Here is an 18,585-nt window from a genome sequence, read left to right as displayed (position 1 = left end):
TGTATTACACAGGGGCGTAACTATAGGGGGTGCAGCAGTTGCGACCGCAACCGGGCCCTGTGATGCAGGGGGCCCATGCAGCCCCCTCTACATATGGCCGGCAGCAGCATAGGCAGCTAGGGGTACCAGTGCACCATGCACACGGGTGGCTGGAGGTGGAGGGTGACTAGCAGAGCTCCATGCTCGACTATCGCACTGGCTGCTCTTTAGTTGTGCATTCCCCGCATGACCTCAGAGTACCCCTCTCCTGCTCCATGCATTGCCGCTCAGTCCGATGTGTGTTCTCCCCAGCCAGAGTCCCACCCCCCCCCTGAGTCCGGCCCACACTGCACTGCATACTTCTCCTGGGTAAACAAACTTTAAGCACACAGATGCAGTGCAGCCCTATGAGAGCCGGCTCTCCGGAGGACACTGCAGGCTTGTCTGCCAGCCCCCCTCCTCCCCCGTCATACACAGACGATGAAAGGTCTTTCTGGGAGATATGCTGATCACCCGTCCAGCACACTGGATGAAGCCCAGGCCAACATGGATGAGTGCGTGGCCTACAGCTTCGTCATGGTGAGTGAGAGGACCCCATCCCCCACACACCATTACATACCCCCCTTCATCTCCCCCTGGGGACAGGGACCCCCACCTCCCCTGGGGACAGGGACCCCCACCTCCCCTGGGGACAGGGACCCCTTCCCACCTGGGGGCAGTTACTTCATCTGCCCTGGAGAAAAGGACCTCATCTCTTCTGGGGACGGGGACCCCATCCTGCCTAGGGACAGTCCCCCAATGGGGCACCTAAAAAAAAAAAAAAAAAAAAAAAAAAACTGATACCAGTGGTGGAACTACAGGGCTCACAAAGGTCATACCTGTGACCACGCCCTGGAGTTCCACCGCCGGACTCAGAGGGAAGGGCCCTGGCTGGGGTTCAGGGGGGCCCTTCATGGTTTCTTGCATCGGGGCCCTGAAGGTTCTAGTTACGCCACTGGTATTACAGGTACATTCTATTGATCTCTGAACTCTGCACTATTGACTACTGACTCCTAAAACCTTTGTTACTTTTTAATAGGGGCATTGCTGGGTCTCCTTAAAAAACTGTGCTACAAGCTTGTAATGCTTGATCTCTTCCATGTTGTTCAAGTAAAACTCCACCCCTCTAAGGTTGCCTACCCCTGCTATAGAGACTGTGCTGTCACCCCTTGTCCTGATCGATCTGCAGAGGCATTGGGGTTGATTTACTAAAGGCAAATAGACTGCGCACTTTGGAAGTGCAGTTACTCCAGAACTGAGTAAACGAGGTGAAGCTCTACTGACTTCCATCGAAAAGCAAAAATGCAGTTTTTTGTTTTTCTATTTACCTTGCACGTGATTGGGTTCTCTTTGCAAAGTGAAACTTCACCTCATTTACTAAGCTCTGGAGCAACTGCAAAGCACACAGTCTATTTGCCTTTAGTAAATCAACCCCATTGGTTTGAGGAGCTCCTATTTGCACAGCCTAATAATCAGTTTAACATTGTTCTGTACTATATGTATGCTCTCCACCACTCTGACCCCATTTGCATTGCTAATCCTAATCTGAATCTATTAAGTAAACGTTAAGTTATGGTGATCCTTTGATCAGTACACTTGTAACTAAAATAGATTTAACAGTGGAGCCTTCCTATCCACTTTAGAGGAAGGGATCTGCAACATAATAGCTCCTAAGGCTGGCCATAGATGTTGCAAATTTCCTTCCTGCAGCTGCGGGTCAGAGAAGAAAAATGTGTAAGATTCCCCCTCCTGCCACGCAACTGTGTTCTCCCAGCAGGGGGAACCGTCCCCACTGGGAGAAAACAGTGATTATCTCTAGCAGCTATAGCTAAAGACTCCAGCAGGCTGGTTGTACCCAAGTTGATCGATCAATCAACATGGTACATTCAGCCTGCCCATGGTTTGGATCTCAGATGTTCCTGTTTTTGATGCAGTATATCATAGACCCGTTTTAGGTTCTAGCTTATTCAAAAATAAGGTGGCATTTTGGTATCTTGTGTTTTGTATGTTTTATTTTAGCTGTTGACTATTGTGGATGTTTCTAAAAACATGTAAATGAGCAAGAATCCATCCCACTTCTTTTAACAGCTAGAAGAGGGTGCATGGTCATCAGCGATACCATGAGAATCCAAAGGCAATATTGACTGCCAAACCAGGAGTTAGACCTGAAACCTTTACTGAAGTTTAGTTGTAAGCATAGATTAAACAGAACACTTTAAAAAACCAACAACATTTCTGAGACACTAACACAGAGTCTGTTCAAGCTATGTTTTCATTACAACTAAAATCTCAGTAAATATTTCAAGTCTTTAATTCATTAAGTATTTTGGGTCCGGGGTACGACACAGGGATGTCCCCTGTCTCCACGGATATTCCCCCTTGGCCAAATTGCCTCTTGCTCAAGCTATTAGACTAAAAATGGGATATTACTTAAGTGGAGGTGGCAGGATACCATCACAAACTCTGTCTATTCTTGGACGATTTGCTTCTGTTTCTCTCCAATACACAGTTTTCTCTACTGAATCTGATGACATTGCTCACAGAATTTGCCAACATTTCAGGGTTGCATGTTAACACAACTAAGTCTAAGGCCTTGAGAACTCCTTCAGCTTTATGTGGGTTTCTTCTGCTCTACCTTATTTAGGTTTTTGCCACACATCTTCATTTGAAACCCTGTACCAGTAAAACTACCCTAAAGTATTCACCTACCTATACTCCTTATTGACTTCCTGTGAAAAACAACTCCTGGCGAGAACGGAACATGGCCATAAAAATTTCTGTACTAATTGAATTTTTTTTAATATGCCAGGGTCCTGACAATTGCTATTCCTGCCTTTAGACTAAGGGCAATACAATGCTGTATTCTTCAATTTGTATGATAAGGCTCTCTTTACCATGATGCAATGTTGGTTTTGTACAGAACCAAGCCACAAGGTGGCATGGAGCTGCCAATTTTTCATAAATAGTACTAAGTGGTGCAACTAGCCCAAATGGCACAATAGCAAATCCCAAGCAGCGCCCCCCCATAACTGGATGCCTCCCAAAGGATCAGAGTAAGTTCACTTGCTCAGTTACCAGCCACACTCTGAGATTGTGGGAATAATAGAAGTCTACTAATAATCTGATCTCACCACATCTTCCTCTGATGTCCATCTTGGGCAATATTTTTTTCCCTCAGGCTATAGTAATTCTTCAGTTCTCAAAACTTGGTTTAAGAACTGCTTGTACCCAATTAAGCATTTTCTCATGGACTTGTGTATCAAACTCTTTGGGATGCCTATAAAAACTTAAACTGGAAGATACATTCCAATACCTCCAAATTAAGCATTTCCTCCAGTCCCTACCATGAAACCAATCAATCTTGTCATCAGTTACAGCCCCGTTTTTAGATGGCCCCCAAGGCACAGACCTAATTTCACCAGTGTACTATTTACTCCCGGCATCAACACAGACCAATTCCCTCCTTTATGTGTACCACTAGAAACTTGGAACCAGATCTGGATCAGTGTGATCATAAGCTTGACACGTGATAGGCTGATTATAAATGCCTCCCTCATCGGTATCTGGTCCCTTTGAGGATAATCTGCACTGTCCCAGCTTATTTGCTCTACTTTTTGAAAGGCATCACAGCGATGGTTTGTTCTAGCACATTTGATGAGACTGTGTGAAGGTCAGGCTATTCTGGACCAGAGTATACCAATTGCTATACACAATTACTGGCGTTTCTTTCCACAAGTATTCATATGAAGTCGTGCTTAACAAAAAAAAAAAAAAAAAAAATGAAATCCTGTAAGAATATTCAATATAAGCTGGTAACTCAAATTCTAACAGAAGCCAAGTAAGGACTTATAGAACCTAGACATCCTACGCATTACACTTTGTGGAATTTAAGTATCGGGTTTCTCCCGGCACGTTTAATGAAAAACGTACGGCTGTACAGACTGACACTATGAAACAAATTTGGAAGCTGTGGGTCAGGGCCTACCTTCCTTCTACCTTTCATGGGGGCTCCTTATGACTAGAACATGTGTGAACTAGGGTTACACCGATACCGAGCATCTGCACGAGAACTTGTACTCATGCAGATGCTCCCATGCCTAATCTAACACCTGGGCAGTCACTGCCGTACTGATCATCCCCTGACTGTTCTGTGTCCTCCTCAGTGCTCTTAAGGTCCCCCGCCATGTCCTCCTCTAATCCTCCTCCACTCCATGTCATCCACTGCTCCTTCTTGACTCCATGTCATGCTCTTCTCCCCTACATATCCTACTCCACCCCTTTTAGCTCCCCCTCCATGTCCTCCTCCACTCCCATCCGTGTCACCCCCTGCTGCTTCCCCGCTCCCCCTCCGTATCCTCCTCTGGTCCCCCCTGCCCCAGATCTGTCAGAGTGGTGAGCGGAGGAAGGAGCCGGCAAATCTGTAATTTACCGGCTCCTTCCTTTTCCAAATGCACAGAGTTAGTGATCACTGACTGTCCATTCATAACTGAGCATAGTAAACTATGTTTGTGATACCTACAGTTTATGAATGAACAGGAGCCACCGTCTGTCCATTGTAAAATAAATAAATACAAAAAAATAAACAACAAAACAAACACACACCACACACAAAACAAAAAAAATATATAAAATTGCAAAAATAATAAAAAACAAATACAAAAAAAAACACTACTGACAGTCCACGCCTCATCAGTGCCACCTATCAGTGCTGCATATTAATGCTACTGTGACATGACAAAAAAGTAGTATCGGTGCAACCCTAGTGTGAACCATGTTCTTCTCGCACAAAAATCCAGCTGCTGTTTCACTTCAAGAAACCAAATTATTGTTCATTCACCAAAGTGTGCAATTTTTAAGAAGGCAACATTTTACTTTTTATTACTTTTTTTTTTTTTTTTTTTAACAATCATTTTCCAGGCACTAAATGTTTTCACAAGACCCATGAAGAGTTGCAAGATTATTTTCGAAAAACTTCTGATATCGAACCCCAAAATGCAATAAACTCATGGCAAAAGACTTAGCATATAGAGTCAGCAGAACATTGGTATACCTTGCCATAATTAAAGCACTTGTAAAGCACTACTGTTCTCCATTGGTAGAATTTGTCCAGTATAATTTCATATAAGAATACATGTATATATGATTTTATAGTCAATGTTAAGACCTTCAGGGCTTGTTCTAAATGTATATTCAAACAATAAAAAATATCAGTGATACTAGAGAATATTGTTCAAAACACAGTCCGGTCTCTCCAGCTTTGTTATTTATTTATTTTTTGTTATTGATTGCTTTAACAGCTTCTCTGTAAAAGCACCTATGATCAGTTATTGCTTTTACCAAGTCAAAGTTTCCTTTATAGAGAAATGAATGATTATACACAATATTATATTACAGAATGTTTAGTTTAATTCAGCAGAATTGTGGCCTTCCCATGAAGCAGAATTTTAGCTGAGTCCCTGTTCATTTGGACTGTTCTTACATGGTTGACCTTTGTCCAGCCTCATCCAGGTTTAGGTTTCTTTTTCTGGCTGCTTCGCTATTTAATTCCACATCAGACTTGTCTGCTTTGCTGTACTCTGGTGGAGGAACCGATGCCTCTCTATATGAAGAATGCTCCTTCACCGCAGGCTCTGGAGGCCGTTTCCAGCCTGGTCGAGTGGCTATCCATATAATAAGTCCACCAAAAACCACAATGAGAATTCCAAGGGTGTTGACGAAGATTGCATGTGGTGGTAAACTGCTGTAAGGTGGGTTTTTCCTAAGGAAAGAAAAAAAAGTATTTAGTTTGGTTGAAGAACTTCTATTGTATTTTGCAAGTGCAATTGTTTGGCTAAAGAAAATGTATAAGCTATTGCGCTGACTAGAACCCAACTGTCATTTAACAGGGCACATAAGAGGGAGAGTGGTAGGGAACACCAGGTGAAGTGGATGCAACTCCTCTCAGATTAGGCCTTGGGATCCTAATGCAAACTCCATGTCTGCCGGCGATCCATGATCGTGGTGAGGAGAGGCAGAATGGGGATCTGCCAGTATAAACAAGGTGGACCCCCGTTCTGTCAGGGGACAACTCTGAGATCTGCTATTCCTAGTGATCAGGAACAACGATCCCTTTGTTGTCCCAGGCAGCCCAGCCCCCCACACTGTTAGACCACACCCAGGGAACATCATTAACCCCTTGATTGCCCCCTAATTTTAACCCCTTCCTTGCCAGTGTCATTTTTACATTGATCAGTGCATTTTTATAGCCCTGATCAATGTAATAATATCACTGGTCCCCAAAAAATGTCCGCTGCAATGTCGCAATCCCACTAAAAACCACAGATAGCTGCCATTACCAGTAAAAACATTTTAAAAAATTATACCAATAAATATACGTTTATTGCAATTTTTTTTTTTACCAAAAATATAAAGCAGAATACACATTGGCCTAAACTGTTGAATGCACTTGTTTTTTTTATATATTTTTTTGGGATATATTTTTTTTATATGTATTATAGCAGAAAGTAAAAAATTTTTTTTTTTTATTTTTTTTTTTTCAAAATTGTCGGTCTTTTTTGGTTTACAGCGCAAAATATAAAACCACAGAGGCGATCAAAATGCCACCAAAAGAAAGTTCTATTTGTGGGAAGAAAAAAAAAAAAAGGGACATCAATTTTGTTTGGGTACAGCGTCGCATTACCGCCAATTGTCAGTTAAAGCCACGCAGTGCCGTATCGCAAAAAATGGCCTGTCATTAAGGGGGTAAAACCTAAACGGGGCTGAAGTGGTTTAAAATAAAATAAAAAAGTCAAGGCTGGTCATGAAGCCAGCCTGAAGCCTGACAGCTGCACTTCCATCAAGAACTCTGCTTCAACTAGCCACATGCCTGCAGAGCTCTGCAGCCTCACGGAGATCCTATGGAGGTCTATGTGTGTTTATGACAAGCCTTGATCCACTGAACAATTAAGTGCATTTGTATTGTCCAGAAATTCAAGTAAGAGAAAAGGATACCACCGCTCCAGGTTGAACCACCAGGATAATCACTCCACTTCCAGGCGGAGAGCCCCAGGTGCTGGCTAGTGCATGCACAAATGAGAGGAAATGGAAGAACTCTGGAAAGCCGCACTCCGAAAAGGATCTATTTTCTTGTGCCTTTTGATTGTAAAATAAAGATCACATAACACAATGCACAGCAAACTTGATACAGAACAAAATTCTGATGCGTTCACACTGAAATCAGTGCTTACTCATAGCTATGTGTAAGCACCGATTTCAGTGTGAAACGTTTGCTGTGGATTGTGTTATGTGATCTTTATTTTACAATCAAAAGGCACAAGAAAATAGATCCTTTTTGGAGTGCGGCTGTCCAGAGTTCTTCCATTTCCTCTCATAAGTGCATTTGTATTGTCTTTCATACTTTTTAAATATAAAATTCACTACACCTAGATGGAGGCGCCCTCTTGTATTTGTTTTTTAAATCATTTGGCTAACACACTGACTTGGCTACAAAAGAAACAAAATGTGTGGACAACTGAAACTTTTTTTTTTTTAGTTTACAATAGAGTAGGATGGGTAAAACCCCCATCAGGCTACTTTTTGGAGCCTGTGTACCATTGGGAAAATTAAAACATTTAGCCTAGAGATACACTTAAAGTGTACGGCCATTTTCAGAATTCCCCTCCTTTTGTTCACATTGATAGGAGGTGAGCATACATCTACAACAGGAACACAATTAAATAGCAGATAGTGTTTCCTCACTCCCCTTAGAAAAAAAAGCATTTTTATTTCCGTCTATGTTGCTGTTGGAGATTCTCCCTCCCCTTTTTTCTGGAGAAATGATCATTGTCAATGTGATAGTAATGGAGGGGAAATCTCTCTAATAGAGCCCTGGGTAGCAATAAAACTTGACAGGGGTTCTGATAAATTTTTCACTTAAATTGAATTAAAAAAAAAAAAAAAAAACGTTTCTGGACATACACTCTAAAGTTGGGCTCTGTAGATACATTTTCAATGGGCCCCCCTCCCCACTGCAAGAAATAGCTGCTAATTTTGCTTAGGATACCGGTATTGGTGCCGATACTAAGCATTTGCACGAGTACTTGTACTCGTGCAAACGATCCAAAACTAAAACCTGTACCTTCAAGTCCCCAGATGGTAACCACCACCTTTAGACCAGATTCAGATATGTGCGGTTTGGTTTTGACAGCGGGATTTCAGCCCTGTCTGGTACAACTTTGTTCAGTGATTCTGGTGCAAATTTATAAAGTATAGGACAATGGAAATCGCACCTGAGCCATACTCAAAACTCACCAGACTTTTTTTTTTTTTTATAAAACGCGTTTCGGCCGGCCCACCTACACGTTACATAATAGGCGAGGTTGAAAAAAGACACAAGTCCATCAAGTTCAACCAGATGCGTGTGATTATATGTCAGTACTACATTGTAAATCCCTGTATGTTGTGGTCATTCAGGTGCTTATCTAATAGTTTCTTGAAACTATCGATGCTCCCCGTTAAGACCACAACCTGTGGAAGGGAATTCCACATACTTGCCGTTCTTACAGTAAAAGAAGCCTCTACGTAGTTTAAGGTTAAACCTCTTTTCTTCTAATTTTAAAGTGGAGCTCCACCCTAAAATGGAGCTTCTGCTCATTGGAACCCTCCCCCCTCCGGCGCCACAATTGGCACCTTTCAGGGGGGAGGGGGGTGCAGGTACCTGTACAGTACAGGTATCTGCACCCACTTCCGGCATAGATATCTGCAGAATCTACGCTCCTTTCCGCAGAATCTACGCCCCTTTCCGCAGGCCCCCCGCTGTCTGCTGGGAAACACACGGATCCCAGAGACAGCGGGGACCATCCTTATTGCGCAGCGCGACTCGCGCATGCGCAGTAGGGAACCGGGAAATGAAGCCGCAAGGCTCCACTTCCTGATTCCCATAGCCAAGATGGCGGCGGCAGCACCCGAAAGACGATTGAGAGATCGGCTTCGGGTGCCGACATCGCGGGCGCGCTGGGCGGGTAAGTGTCCTTATTTTAAAAGTCAGCAGCTGCAGTATTTGTAGCTACTGGCCTTTAAAAAAGAAAGAACTCCCTCTTTAATGAGTGGCCACGAGTCTTGTTAAATTCCCTTTTGCGAAAAAGTTTTATCCCTATTGTGGGGTCACCAGTACGGTATTTGTAAATTGAAATCATATCCCCTCTCAAGTGTCTCTTCTCCAGAGAGAATAAGTTCAGTGATCGCAACCTTTCCTCATAGCCAATATCCTCCAGACCCTTTATTAGCTTTGTTGCCCTTCTTTGTTCTCGCTCCATTTCCAGTACATCCTTCCTACTGGTGCTCAGAACTGGACAGCATACTCTAGATCAGTGATGGCGAACCTTGGCACTCCAGATGTTTTGGAACTACATTTCCCATGATGCTCCACTACACTGCAGTGTGCATGAGCATCATGGGAAATGTAGTTCCAAAACATCTGGGGTGCCAAGGTTCGCCATCACTGCTCTAGATGCAGCCGGACCAGAGTCTTGTAGAGCAGGAGAATTATTTTATCTCTGTAATTAATCCCCTTTTTAATGCGTGTGCTCCATTGAAAAGGCTGCAGGTTCACATCATGCGAATTGGATGCGGTTCAAAATGCATCCAGTTTGCATATACACATTACCAAAAAGTATTAGGACACCTGCCTTTACACGCACATGAACTTTACTGGCATCCTAGTCTTAGTCCGTAGGGTTTATTATTGAGTTGGCTCACCCTTTGCAGCTATAGCAGTTTCAACTCTTCTGGGAAGGCTGTCCCCAAGGTTTAGGAGTGTGTCTATGGGAATATTTGATCATTCTTCCAGAAGCGCATTTGTGAGGTCAGGCAGGTTCCTAAAGACATGGATGAGCGAGTTTGGGGCAGAGGAACTGACCTGCACAAAGTCCTGACCTCAACTCCATAGAACACCTTTGAGATGAATTAGAGCAGAGATTGTGAGACAGCCTTTTTCGTCCAACCCCCAAATGCGATGAATGGTCAAACATTCCCATAGACACACTGCTAAACCTTGTGGGCAGCCGTCCCAGAATAGCAGAAGCTGTTATAGCAGCAAAGGGTGAGCCAACTCAATATTGAACCCTACGGACTAAGACTGGGATGCCATTAAAGTTCATGTATGCGCAAAGGCAGGTGTCAAATACTTTTGGTAATATAGTGTATGTGAACCAGGTCTTATGTAGAGATGCAAAAGGACGTTGTGCGAGGACACGGCAGTGTGAGATGACATTTGGACCGCAGAAGCTCTGGCAAGTGCTCTACTGCTAGCAGAGCAAAGGCAGGTGAGCTGGGCGTTATGTGTAAAAAATGAATGCACCCAAGGGCAATGATTTATTTTAAGTTTGTTGGCCTACCAGTACCCTACCAGGGCAGAGGCACAGCAAATAAGTGAAGTATTTTTTCATTAGTCTAAAATAACTGTTCACATGACACTATCCTAGGTGTCGGTAATTGGTATTGGCGAGTACTTGAGAAAATGTATCGGTACTCGTACTTGGTCTTAAAAAAAATGGAATCCATGCATCCCTAATATTTACCTTATCCCTTGCTCCTGAAGTCTTTCTGCTCCTCGAATGGTTGGTCCATCTTGGTCCAAACCGATTAAAGCTAAAGTTCTCATACAGTGCAGAACCAGCAGTTTTTCATTGTATAGGAGGAGGGAGGACGCTAAAGGTCCATGCAGATTCTGGAGCATTAGGCAGCAGAGAAGAGTGCGGACTACCTTATTCATCATGCCCTAGGCAAAACGAACATTTACCATTCTAGTAGGGAGTGGACCTACTGCAAGGGTAAAGATTTTTTTGTCCCTGTAGTACAGTTTGAAACATATTCAAATATAAACATCAACTATTAACAGCCATACGGCAGAACATACACTATCCTCAGGCAAATTACAGTCTAATTCATCTCTAATTAAAGGAAATATAAGCCTAAAGCATTTAACTTGGAATGTTGTACATGTATAAGTAAATTGCTGTAATTGTAATGGGCTGGACCTACTTTCAACATACCAAGTAGATGATTACTATGTCTCACTATAAAACGGATGAATACATTAATAAGAAAGTGATATTGGTGATAAAAGACATCACTACAGTATATAGAATTGTATGATCCTTTCATGGACTGAATCCAGGAAAGGAGCCATATAATGGGATAAATACAACCCTTGTTTAGTTATGCCACAGTTTAATAGCTGATGAATTATTACCGAGCTCGAAATCTGATATAGTATTACTTACTTTACATTGTGAAGTGGATTCAATGCCTCCAGCTGATGACAACTAAAATTCCAGGCCAAGGTTGTGAATGGTGCAATAGTTTGATTAAGTTTAAGCTTAACTCTTGCTTGAAATGCAAGAAATCGAAGACATTCCTATGCTTTGGTCTCCATCAGCCTCTTACCAGTAATTTGAGACCAATCCCTAGGCAGTAGGGAAAGCAATGTCTTCTAAATAGTGCAACTTTATATATACAAGGCCAAAGTGTGTCCCAATTTTTTCCAGTTCCAAGCATATATTGAGCATTTCCTTAAAATCTTCCTTCCCTGCAACAAGTACCCTTAATATAGAATTTAATTAGATGCATATATTTAACCAGGTTTCACACTTTTCCATGTGTGAAATGTGACCAGGGGTCCAGCTGCCAGACACTTGACTTCCTAGATCAGGACTTCACTGCCCTTTGGCTGGCCATAGAAAGCTTGATAAAAGTAAGATGTTCCTGACTTTGAGCACTGCTTATAAACAGTAGGCCATGTACTAGTAAAAGGGCATAGGAAATTTACTAACTATGAGCTCTAAAGTTTGAAACATAGGTTGCATGAACTGCCCTTTTGCACTCCTCTACCTCTTTGGAAGCCTCCCCTTCTACCCCTCAGCCCAGGCCTATGGAACATTATGAATATGTCAAATGCTTTAAAAATAATTCCAGAACTTATTTTAGATGTGTCTGACACCACTTTCATTGATACCATTTTAAAATGTTTCATTCTAAATGCATATGAAACAGCACAGATGGAGGTCTCTCTGAATGTCACCTGTAGTCCATAATAAACTCCCATATAGTTTAACTATTTAATCAGCATAACATTAAACTTACAATGAAAATATCAGCTTTTCTGTGATTCCCATCAGTGATGTTCCTATCACTCCGCCGAAAAGCAGAAGGCCACCGTATACATGGACTGGCATGAGGGCCGCTCGAACAAAGACTGGGGTGGTTGGAATTAGAAACACCACAATACTCACAACAATCTAAAAAAAAAAAAAAAAGGGAAGAAGTTCTTGGTTCAGTATATTTTCACACAAAATATTTTTGTATTCTATAGAATCTTTTGTTGAAGCTCATTATGCTCATTGTGGAAGGATGTGTAACCTGGGCACTAGAGTGTCCTTTTAATTTTGTAAGATTCAATATGAAAAACACTAATGATTGGTGAGGATTAATGTCATTAGACCTCATCTCATTTGGCTGCAACATGGCATTGGAGAGTGTTATATGGGGTTCGCACCCTCTTTTGCCCCCCTCCTCCTTTCCTTACTTTTTTTCACTCCTTCTACTCTTTCATTCTTTGTTAGATATTTCCATCTGTGTCTTAAAAAGTATTTTGGTTGCCTTTACTAATGATAGAACTGGGGGAACACCATGCTACCAACTGACCTACATGTATTTGCTATGCTGGTATATGACCTTGGGCTGTGATATTTATTCTGTGTCATCTACATAAAACTTACTTTATTATCTGTATCTATATAAAAATTGTTAGTGGATAATAGCTTGCCTCCCAGTTTTGTCCAAAAAAAAAAAAAAAAAAAAAAAGAAGAAGTGTGTAAAATATATTATACATACATATACACACACACACACACTTGTGCTCATAAGTTTTTTGCCAGGATTTATGGTTTCTTGCCCATTTTTCAGAGAATATGAATGAGAACACAAAAACCTCTCTTTCACGCACGGTTAGTGTTTGGCGGAAGCCATTTATTATCAATCAACTGTGTTTACTCTTTTTAAATCAATGACAGCTGATCAAAAATGTACATACTTTCACTTTATTCTGCTGTAGCCACTGACAGGTCGACTTGTGTTTTGGATTGTCATTTTGGAAAGTTCAAGTACATCTCATGCGCAGCTTCCTGGCTGATGAATGTAAATGTTCCTCCAGTATTTTTTGATACTGCATTCATCTTGCCATCAATTTTGACCAAATTTCCTGTGCCATTGTAGCTCACACATCCCTAAAACATCAGTGATCCACCTCCATGTTTCACAGTAAGAATGGTGTACGTTTCATCGTAGGCCTTGTTTATTCCTCTCCAAATATAGCGTTTATGGTTGTGGCCAAAAAGCTACATTTTGGTCTCATCACTCCAAATAACTTTGTACCAGAAGATTTGAGGCTGGTCTTTGTTCTGTTTGGCGTATTGCGTAGTAATGGCTTTCTTCTGGTGTCTCGACCATGCAGCCCATCTTTCTTCAAGTGCTTCCTTATTGTGCATCTTAAAACAGCCACACCACAGGTTTTCAGAGAGTCCTGTATTTCACCTGAAGTTATTTGTGGGTTTTTCTTTGCATCTCAAACAAATTTTCCTGGCAGTTTTGGCTGAAATTTTAGTTGGTCTACTCGACCATGGTTTGGTTTCAACAGAACCCTTCATTTTTGAACACTGCTGATTGGCATTCTCAAGTCCTTGGATATCTTTTTACATCCCTTTCCTTTTTTATACAGTTCAACCACCTTTTCCTGCAGATCCTTTGACAATTCTTTTGCTTTCGCCATGACTCAAAATCCAGAAACGTCAGTGCAGCACCGAATTAAAGATGCAAGGGTCGGTCAAGAGTCCAGAAAGTCATTGACCTTTTATACACACACACCAATTACAAACAGGTCACAGGTGAGGATGGTTACCTTTAACAGCCATTTAAACCCCTTTGTGTCAACTTAGTGCATGTTATCAGGTCAAAATCACTAGGGTATGTAAAGTTTTGATCAAGGTCATTTGCGTAGTTTCCGCTGTCATTATGATTTAAAAAGAGTAAACACAGTTGATTGATAATAAATGGCTTCAGCCAAACACTAACCATGAGTGAAAGAAATGTTTGTGTTATTCATAATCTCTGAAAAATAGCCAAGAAATCATAAATTTTGCCAGGGTATGTAAACTTATGAGCACAACTGTAAATATCCAAATTACACACCCAAGCTCATCTCTTCACAACACACAGCCACAAAGGCAAGAGAATTTCTTGTTGGGCAGTGTATTAGTGCTTGGAGGATGAACACACTTAGACCAAAATTTTAACGGTTAAAGGAATGTGAGGCAAAATGGCCGACCCTCATGCATGTTCACTTTATGAAATCTGGCCCTCTGTGAAAAGTTTGCACACCCTGCTGTAGACAATCCAGATGCCCATAATTCAGGTGTAAGATAATCGGTAGGATCATTTTAGCTGTTCTACAGAGCTTTAAAGTGTTACTAAACCCAGTAATATAAAGGAATAGTAGTGGTAAAAAAAAAAGTCCCTTGTGGACTTAATTAACCTTTTTTTTGTTAAATCTCCTTTAAGGGGGTGTGGCAGGGGGCGTGCCCTTTCCCCACATATGTTTTCTAGTAGGTGTCCCTCATTCCCATGTCAAAATGTTGGGAGGTATGCTTTAAATAGATCTGGTAAGGTTCAATTATTTTATTATCTTTGTTTGAAGACTCAGATCGTGGAGTTCTCCAATCTGGTAGGCAATATAACTAGAACCATTCTTCCTACTAGATATTTACCTGACATATTTTGGAGAATGCATCTTTAATATTAAAGACATCTCTAATACAGTGTGGTAGTTCACCCCTTGGAGTCTAAACTACCTTTGGTTGCTGTAAATGTATGAGCTTTTGGAGACTCTTGATGGGTAGGGATCATCAGAAGCCTCAATATTAGTGGGACAATGTGCACAAGATCTTGCAACAAATCTTGCAGCAACGTGGTCATCAGAGTGCAGAAGTCCAAAAGTGCACAGGTATTATTTTTATATATTTATTTTTTGCAGAAGAACTCTACACAAGGGTTTAAACAGATTTTGTCTATTCTAAACAAAATATCGTTTTTAAAAATGATTGCTAAATGGAAGAGTCTTCCTTCCTCATCACTATCTGAACAATCTCATTGATGCAATAACAACACCTCTAATGTTTGCATCTCTGTAGATATTTTATTCCTAAAAAAAATCTCAGCAATAATTAAACTCTTAGGCCTCATTCACACCTGAGCATTTTGTAGCTTGAAGCCTGAAGCTAAAAAACGCTGGGGGGGGAAAAAAAAAATCTATTATTCTCAATGGAGATGGTTCACATCTCCACTCCAAGTCGCCTGAAGCTGAACGCCTGAAGCTCAAACAAGTTTGAATCGGGCAGATTTGGGTGTTTTTCTTCTTTTTACATTGGTGACCTTTTGCCCTGCAGAAAATCGCAATAAAAAACACTGCAAAATCATGGTGCAATCACATGATTTTCGGACCGAAAACTCTATGCGCAGGTGTGAATGGGGCGTTATAGCTTGGGATACCATTATTGCCACTTGAACCTCTAAATACACTACTGGTAAAAAATAAAATAAAAAATAAAAATAAAAATAAGCCAACTATACAAAAAGGAACTAGGCTTTCTGAATTTTGCTAGGATGAAATCTTGTAAGATTGCAATTATATTTTTGTCAGTTGCAAGATTGAAATAAAAATGTATTGTATTAAATCACAAAATTGATTGGAATGAATATATATTTATCAAGCGTTAGAAAAAAAGAAGGTTTCTTAAGATGGATTTACGTGGCACTCATCTCTTTTTATGACTCTTCCACATGAAAATTAACATAAAAAAAACCCCAAAGACAAAATCCTCTAAGCCCTTGTACACACGGTCGGACATTCCGATGAAAGTTGTCCGATCAGACCGTGTTGTCGGATAATCCGACTGTGTGGGCTCCATCAGACTGTTTCCGTCGGAGTATCCGACGGACCAAGTTTTCCAACTTGTCTATAAAATTTTCCGACAACATGATCCGATCGGACTTTGTCCGATCATGTGTAGAGAATTCCGATCGGACAAAGTGCCACGCATGCTCAGATCAAATTCCTAAACCAAAGCTATTGGCTACTAGCCTGAACGTAGTCCCGTCCTACGGATTTGGTTGTCGGAATGTCCGGCCGTGTGTACAAGGGCTAACACACACACACGTAAGATACAAGTAGGATGGGGGAGAAATCAAGATCTAACTATTCAAAAGCAACTTTACCTTTCAGGATTTTTGCTTAATCATACCCTGTTTCCCCAAAAATAAGACCTAGCACGATTGTCGGTGATGGCTGCAATATAAGCCCCCCAAATAAGTCCTTGTAGGTCTTGTTTTCAGGGTAGGGCTTATTTTCAGGGAAACAGGGTAGGGCTTATACTGCAGCCATCACCAACAATCACGCTAGGTCTTATTTTCGGGGAAACGGGGTAGTAGGCTAAGGTATATTTAAAGCAAGTAAAAATACTAGGCTAGATTCTAATGAATCATGAAAGATAGGCAGTTGCCTTATCGATAGTAACAATTGCACTGTATTAGCAACCTAACTACCGTATATACTCGAGTATAAGCCGAGATTTTCAGCCTCTTTTTTGAGGCTGAAAGTGCCCCCCTCGGCTTATACTCGAGTCATCGCTGTCTGCCCGCTCGATCAGCGTGTCGAGCAGACAGACAGCGGCCATTCTATTCAAAAGCCGCGCCTCCGGCTCCGCCTTCGCCTGTGATAGGCGGAACACTGAATTTCCCAGCAGCCTGTGTTCCGCCTATCACGGACATCGTATCATCCTCGTACTACGGACGAGGATGATACGACGTCTGTGATAGGCGGAACACAGGCTGCTGGGAAATTCAGTGTTCCGCCTATCACAGGCGAAGGCGGCGGCGCAGCTTTTGAACTTTACAATGGCCGCCGACGAAGAGGGCACGGGACGGCACGGCACGGGACGGGACGGGACGGGGGCAAGGCAAGGCACGACACGGGACGGATGCAAGGAGGCAAGGCACGGCACGGGACGGAGGCAAGGAGGCAAGGCACGGGACGGAGGCTCGGGACAAAGGTAGGCTGGACACACACACACACACACACACACACACACACACACACACACACACATGGATGGAGACACACACAGGGATGGATGGATGGATGGATGGAGACACACACACACACAGGGATGGATGGATGGATGGATGGATGGAGACACACACACACAGGGATGGATGGATGGATGGATGGAGACACACACACACAGGGATGGATGGATGGATGGACACACACACACACAGGGATGGATGGACGGACACACAGGGATGGACGGACACACAGGGATGGACGGACACACAGGGATGGACGGACACACACACAGGGATGGACAGGCATGTCTCACCCTCGGCTTATACACGAGTCAATAAGTTTGCCAGTTTTTTTGGGGGTAAATTGGGGGCCTCGGCTTATATTCGGGTCGGCCTATACTCGAGTATATACGGTAATTCTTTGGTCTGCTTAAGTGGTTTTTGTTTGCTGTGAGATGGTTATTTTTGATATCCGATATCAATTATAGGCTATATGAACAGTCTGAAAGTCAAATATTTTCTTTTTTTTTTTTTAGTTCAACTTAAAGTGGTGTTGCCCCCCAAAAAATAAAACTACTTAAAATTCTTAAAAAAAATCAAAAAAAAAAAATTGGCAAAAAAAAAATTTTTTACTCACCTCTAAATACCGGTTGCTAGGGGGTCCCTCGTAGTCTGCCTTCTTCATTGCCCGGGCTGGTGACATCACTTCCCCTCACGCCGCACATTCACCTGGGACCTGTCACGTGTCCCAGGTGACTGTACGGCGTATCACGGCGCGCATGCGCAGTGGGTGCCCGGCTGTGAAGCCACAGCCGGGTGCCCACAGTATGCATGACGGCGCCGCGAGCGGAGCGGGGAGCGAGGGGGGGGCTTCGTTCCCCCGCATCGCTGGACCCTGGGGCAGGTAAGTGTCCGATTATTAAAAGCCAGCAGCTGCAGTATTTGTAGCTGCTGACTTTTAATTTTTTTTTTTTAGGGGGTACCCCACTTTAAATCAATTATTATGTGGTCTTTGCCCTTTATGGCAAAAATTGCCCTTTGTAATTGTTGTTTTTGTTCTTGAGAAACTAGTTAATAAAAAATTACCTAATAAAAGAATAAATAAAATAAAAAAGTTAAAGATAGCTAGCATGGTTTTGAGATGGAACCGTTCAAAAAAAAAAAAAAAAAAAAAAAAAAAAAAGGCTCACCTGCAGCATAAAAAGGATGACAACCACCAAGCCAACCCAGCTGTGTAGACTGTACATGTTCGGTATCTTTTTGGCATTGTGAAAGTCGAAAACAGCCACCAAAGCTATTATAACAAGGATAGCAGCGGTCAGGTGCAGCCCAGCGTGTATAAATTTCATTAGCAGCTTGCTACATTTCCAGGTCCATGGCAATCTGTAAACTATTATGGCTGGAATAAAAACA

At 42.1% G+C, this 18,585-nt stretch overlaps 1 protein-coding gene across 1 annotated transcript in view; it reads right to left on the bottom strand.

Moving 5' to 3' along the window:
* Positions 1-5,268: 5,268 nt before the first annotated feature.
* The window catches only part of CYBRD1 (cytochrome b reductase 1), a 36,704-nt gene continuing 23,387 nt past the window's right edge, over positions 5,269-18,585 (bottom strand). Inside the window, exons 2-4 of the mRNA XM_077447988.1 lie at positions 18,363-18,571; positions 12,139-12,293; positions 5,269-5,776 (exon numbers count right to left, since the gene is read on the bottom strand). Coding sequence (XP_077304114.1) covers positions 5,494-5,776; positions 12,139-12,293; positions 18,363-18,571 — 647 coding nt within the window. The 3' untranslated portion in view covers positions 5,269-5,493. The remainder of the gene's footprint in view (positions 5,777-12,138; positions 12,294-18,362; positions 18,572-18,585) is intronic.

This window comes from Lithobates pipiens, unplaced genomic scaffold (genome assembly GCF_037356315.1).
Source record: "Lithobates pipiens isolate NorthernLeopardFrog02 unplaced genomic scaffold, aLitPip1_a1.2 Scaffold_22, whole genome shotgun sequence".
In the NCBI taxonomy this organism is placed as follows: Eukaryota; Metazoa; Chordata; class Amphibia; order Anura; family Ranidae; genus Lithobates; species Lithobates pipiens.
Note: the sequence above shows the minus strand (reverse complement) of the source record. Positions and strands in the feature narration are given on the sequence as shown.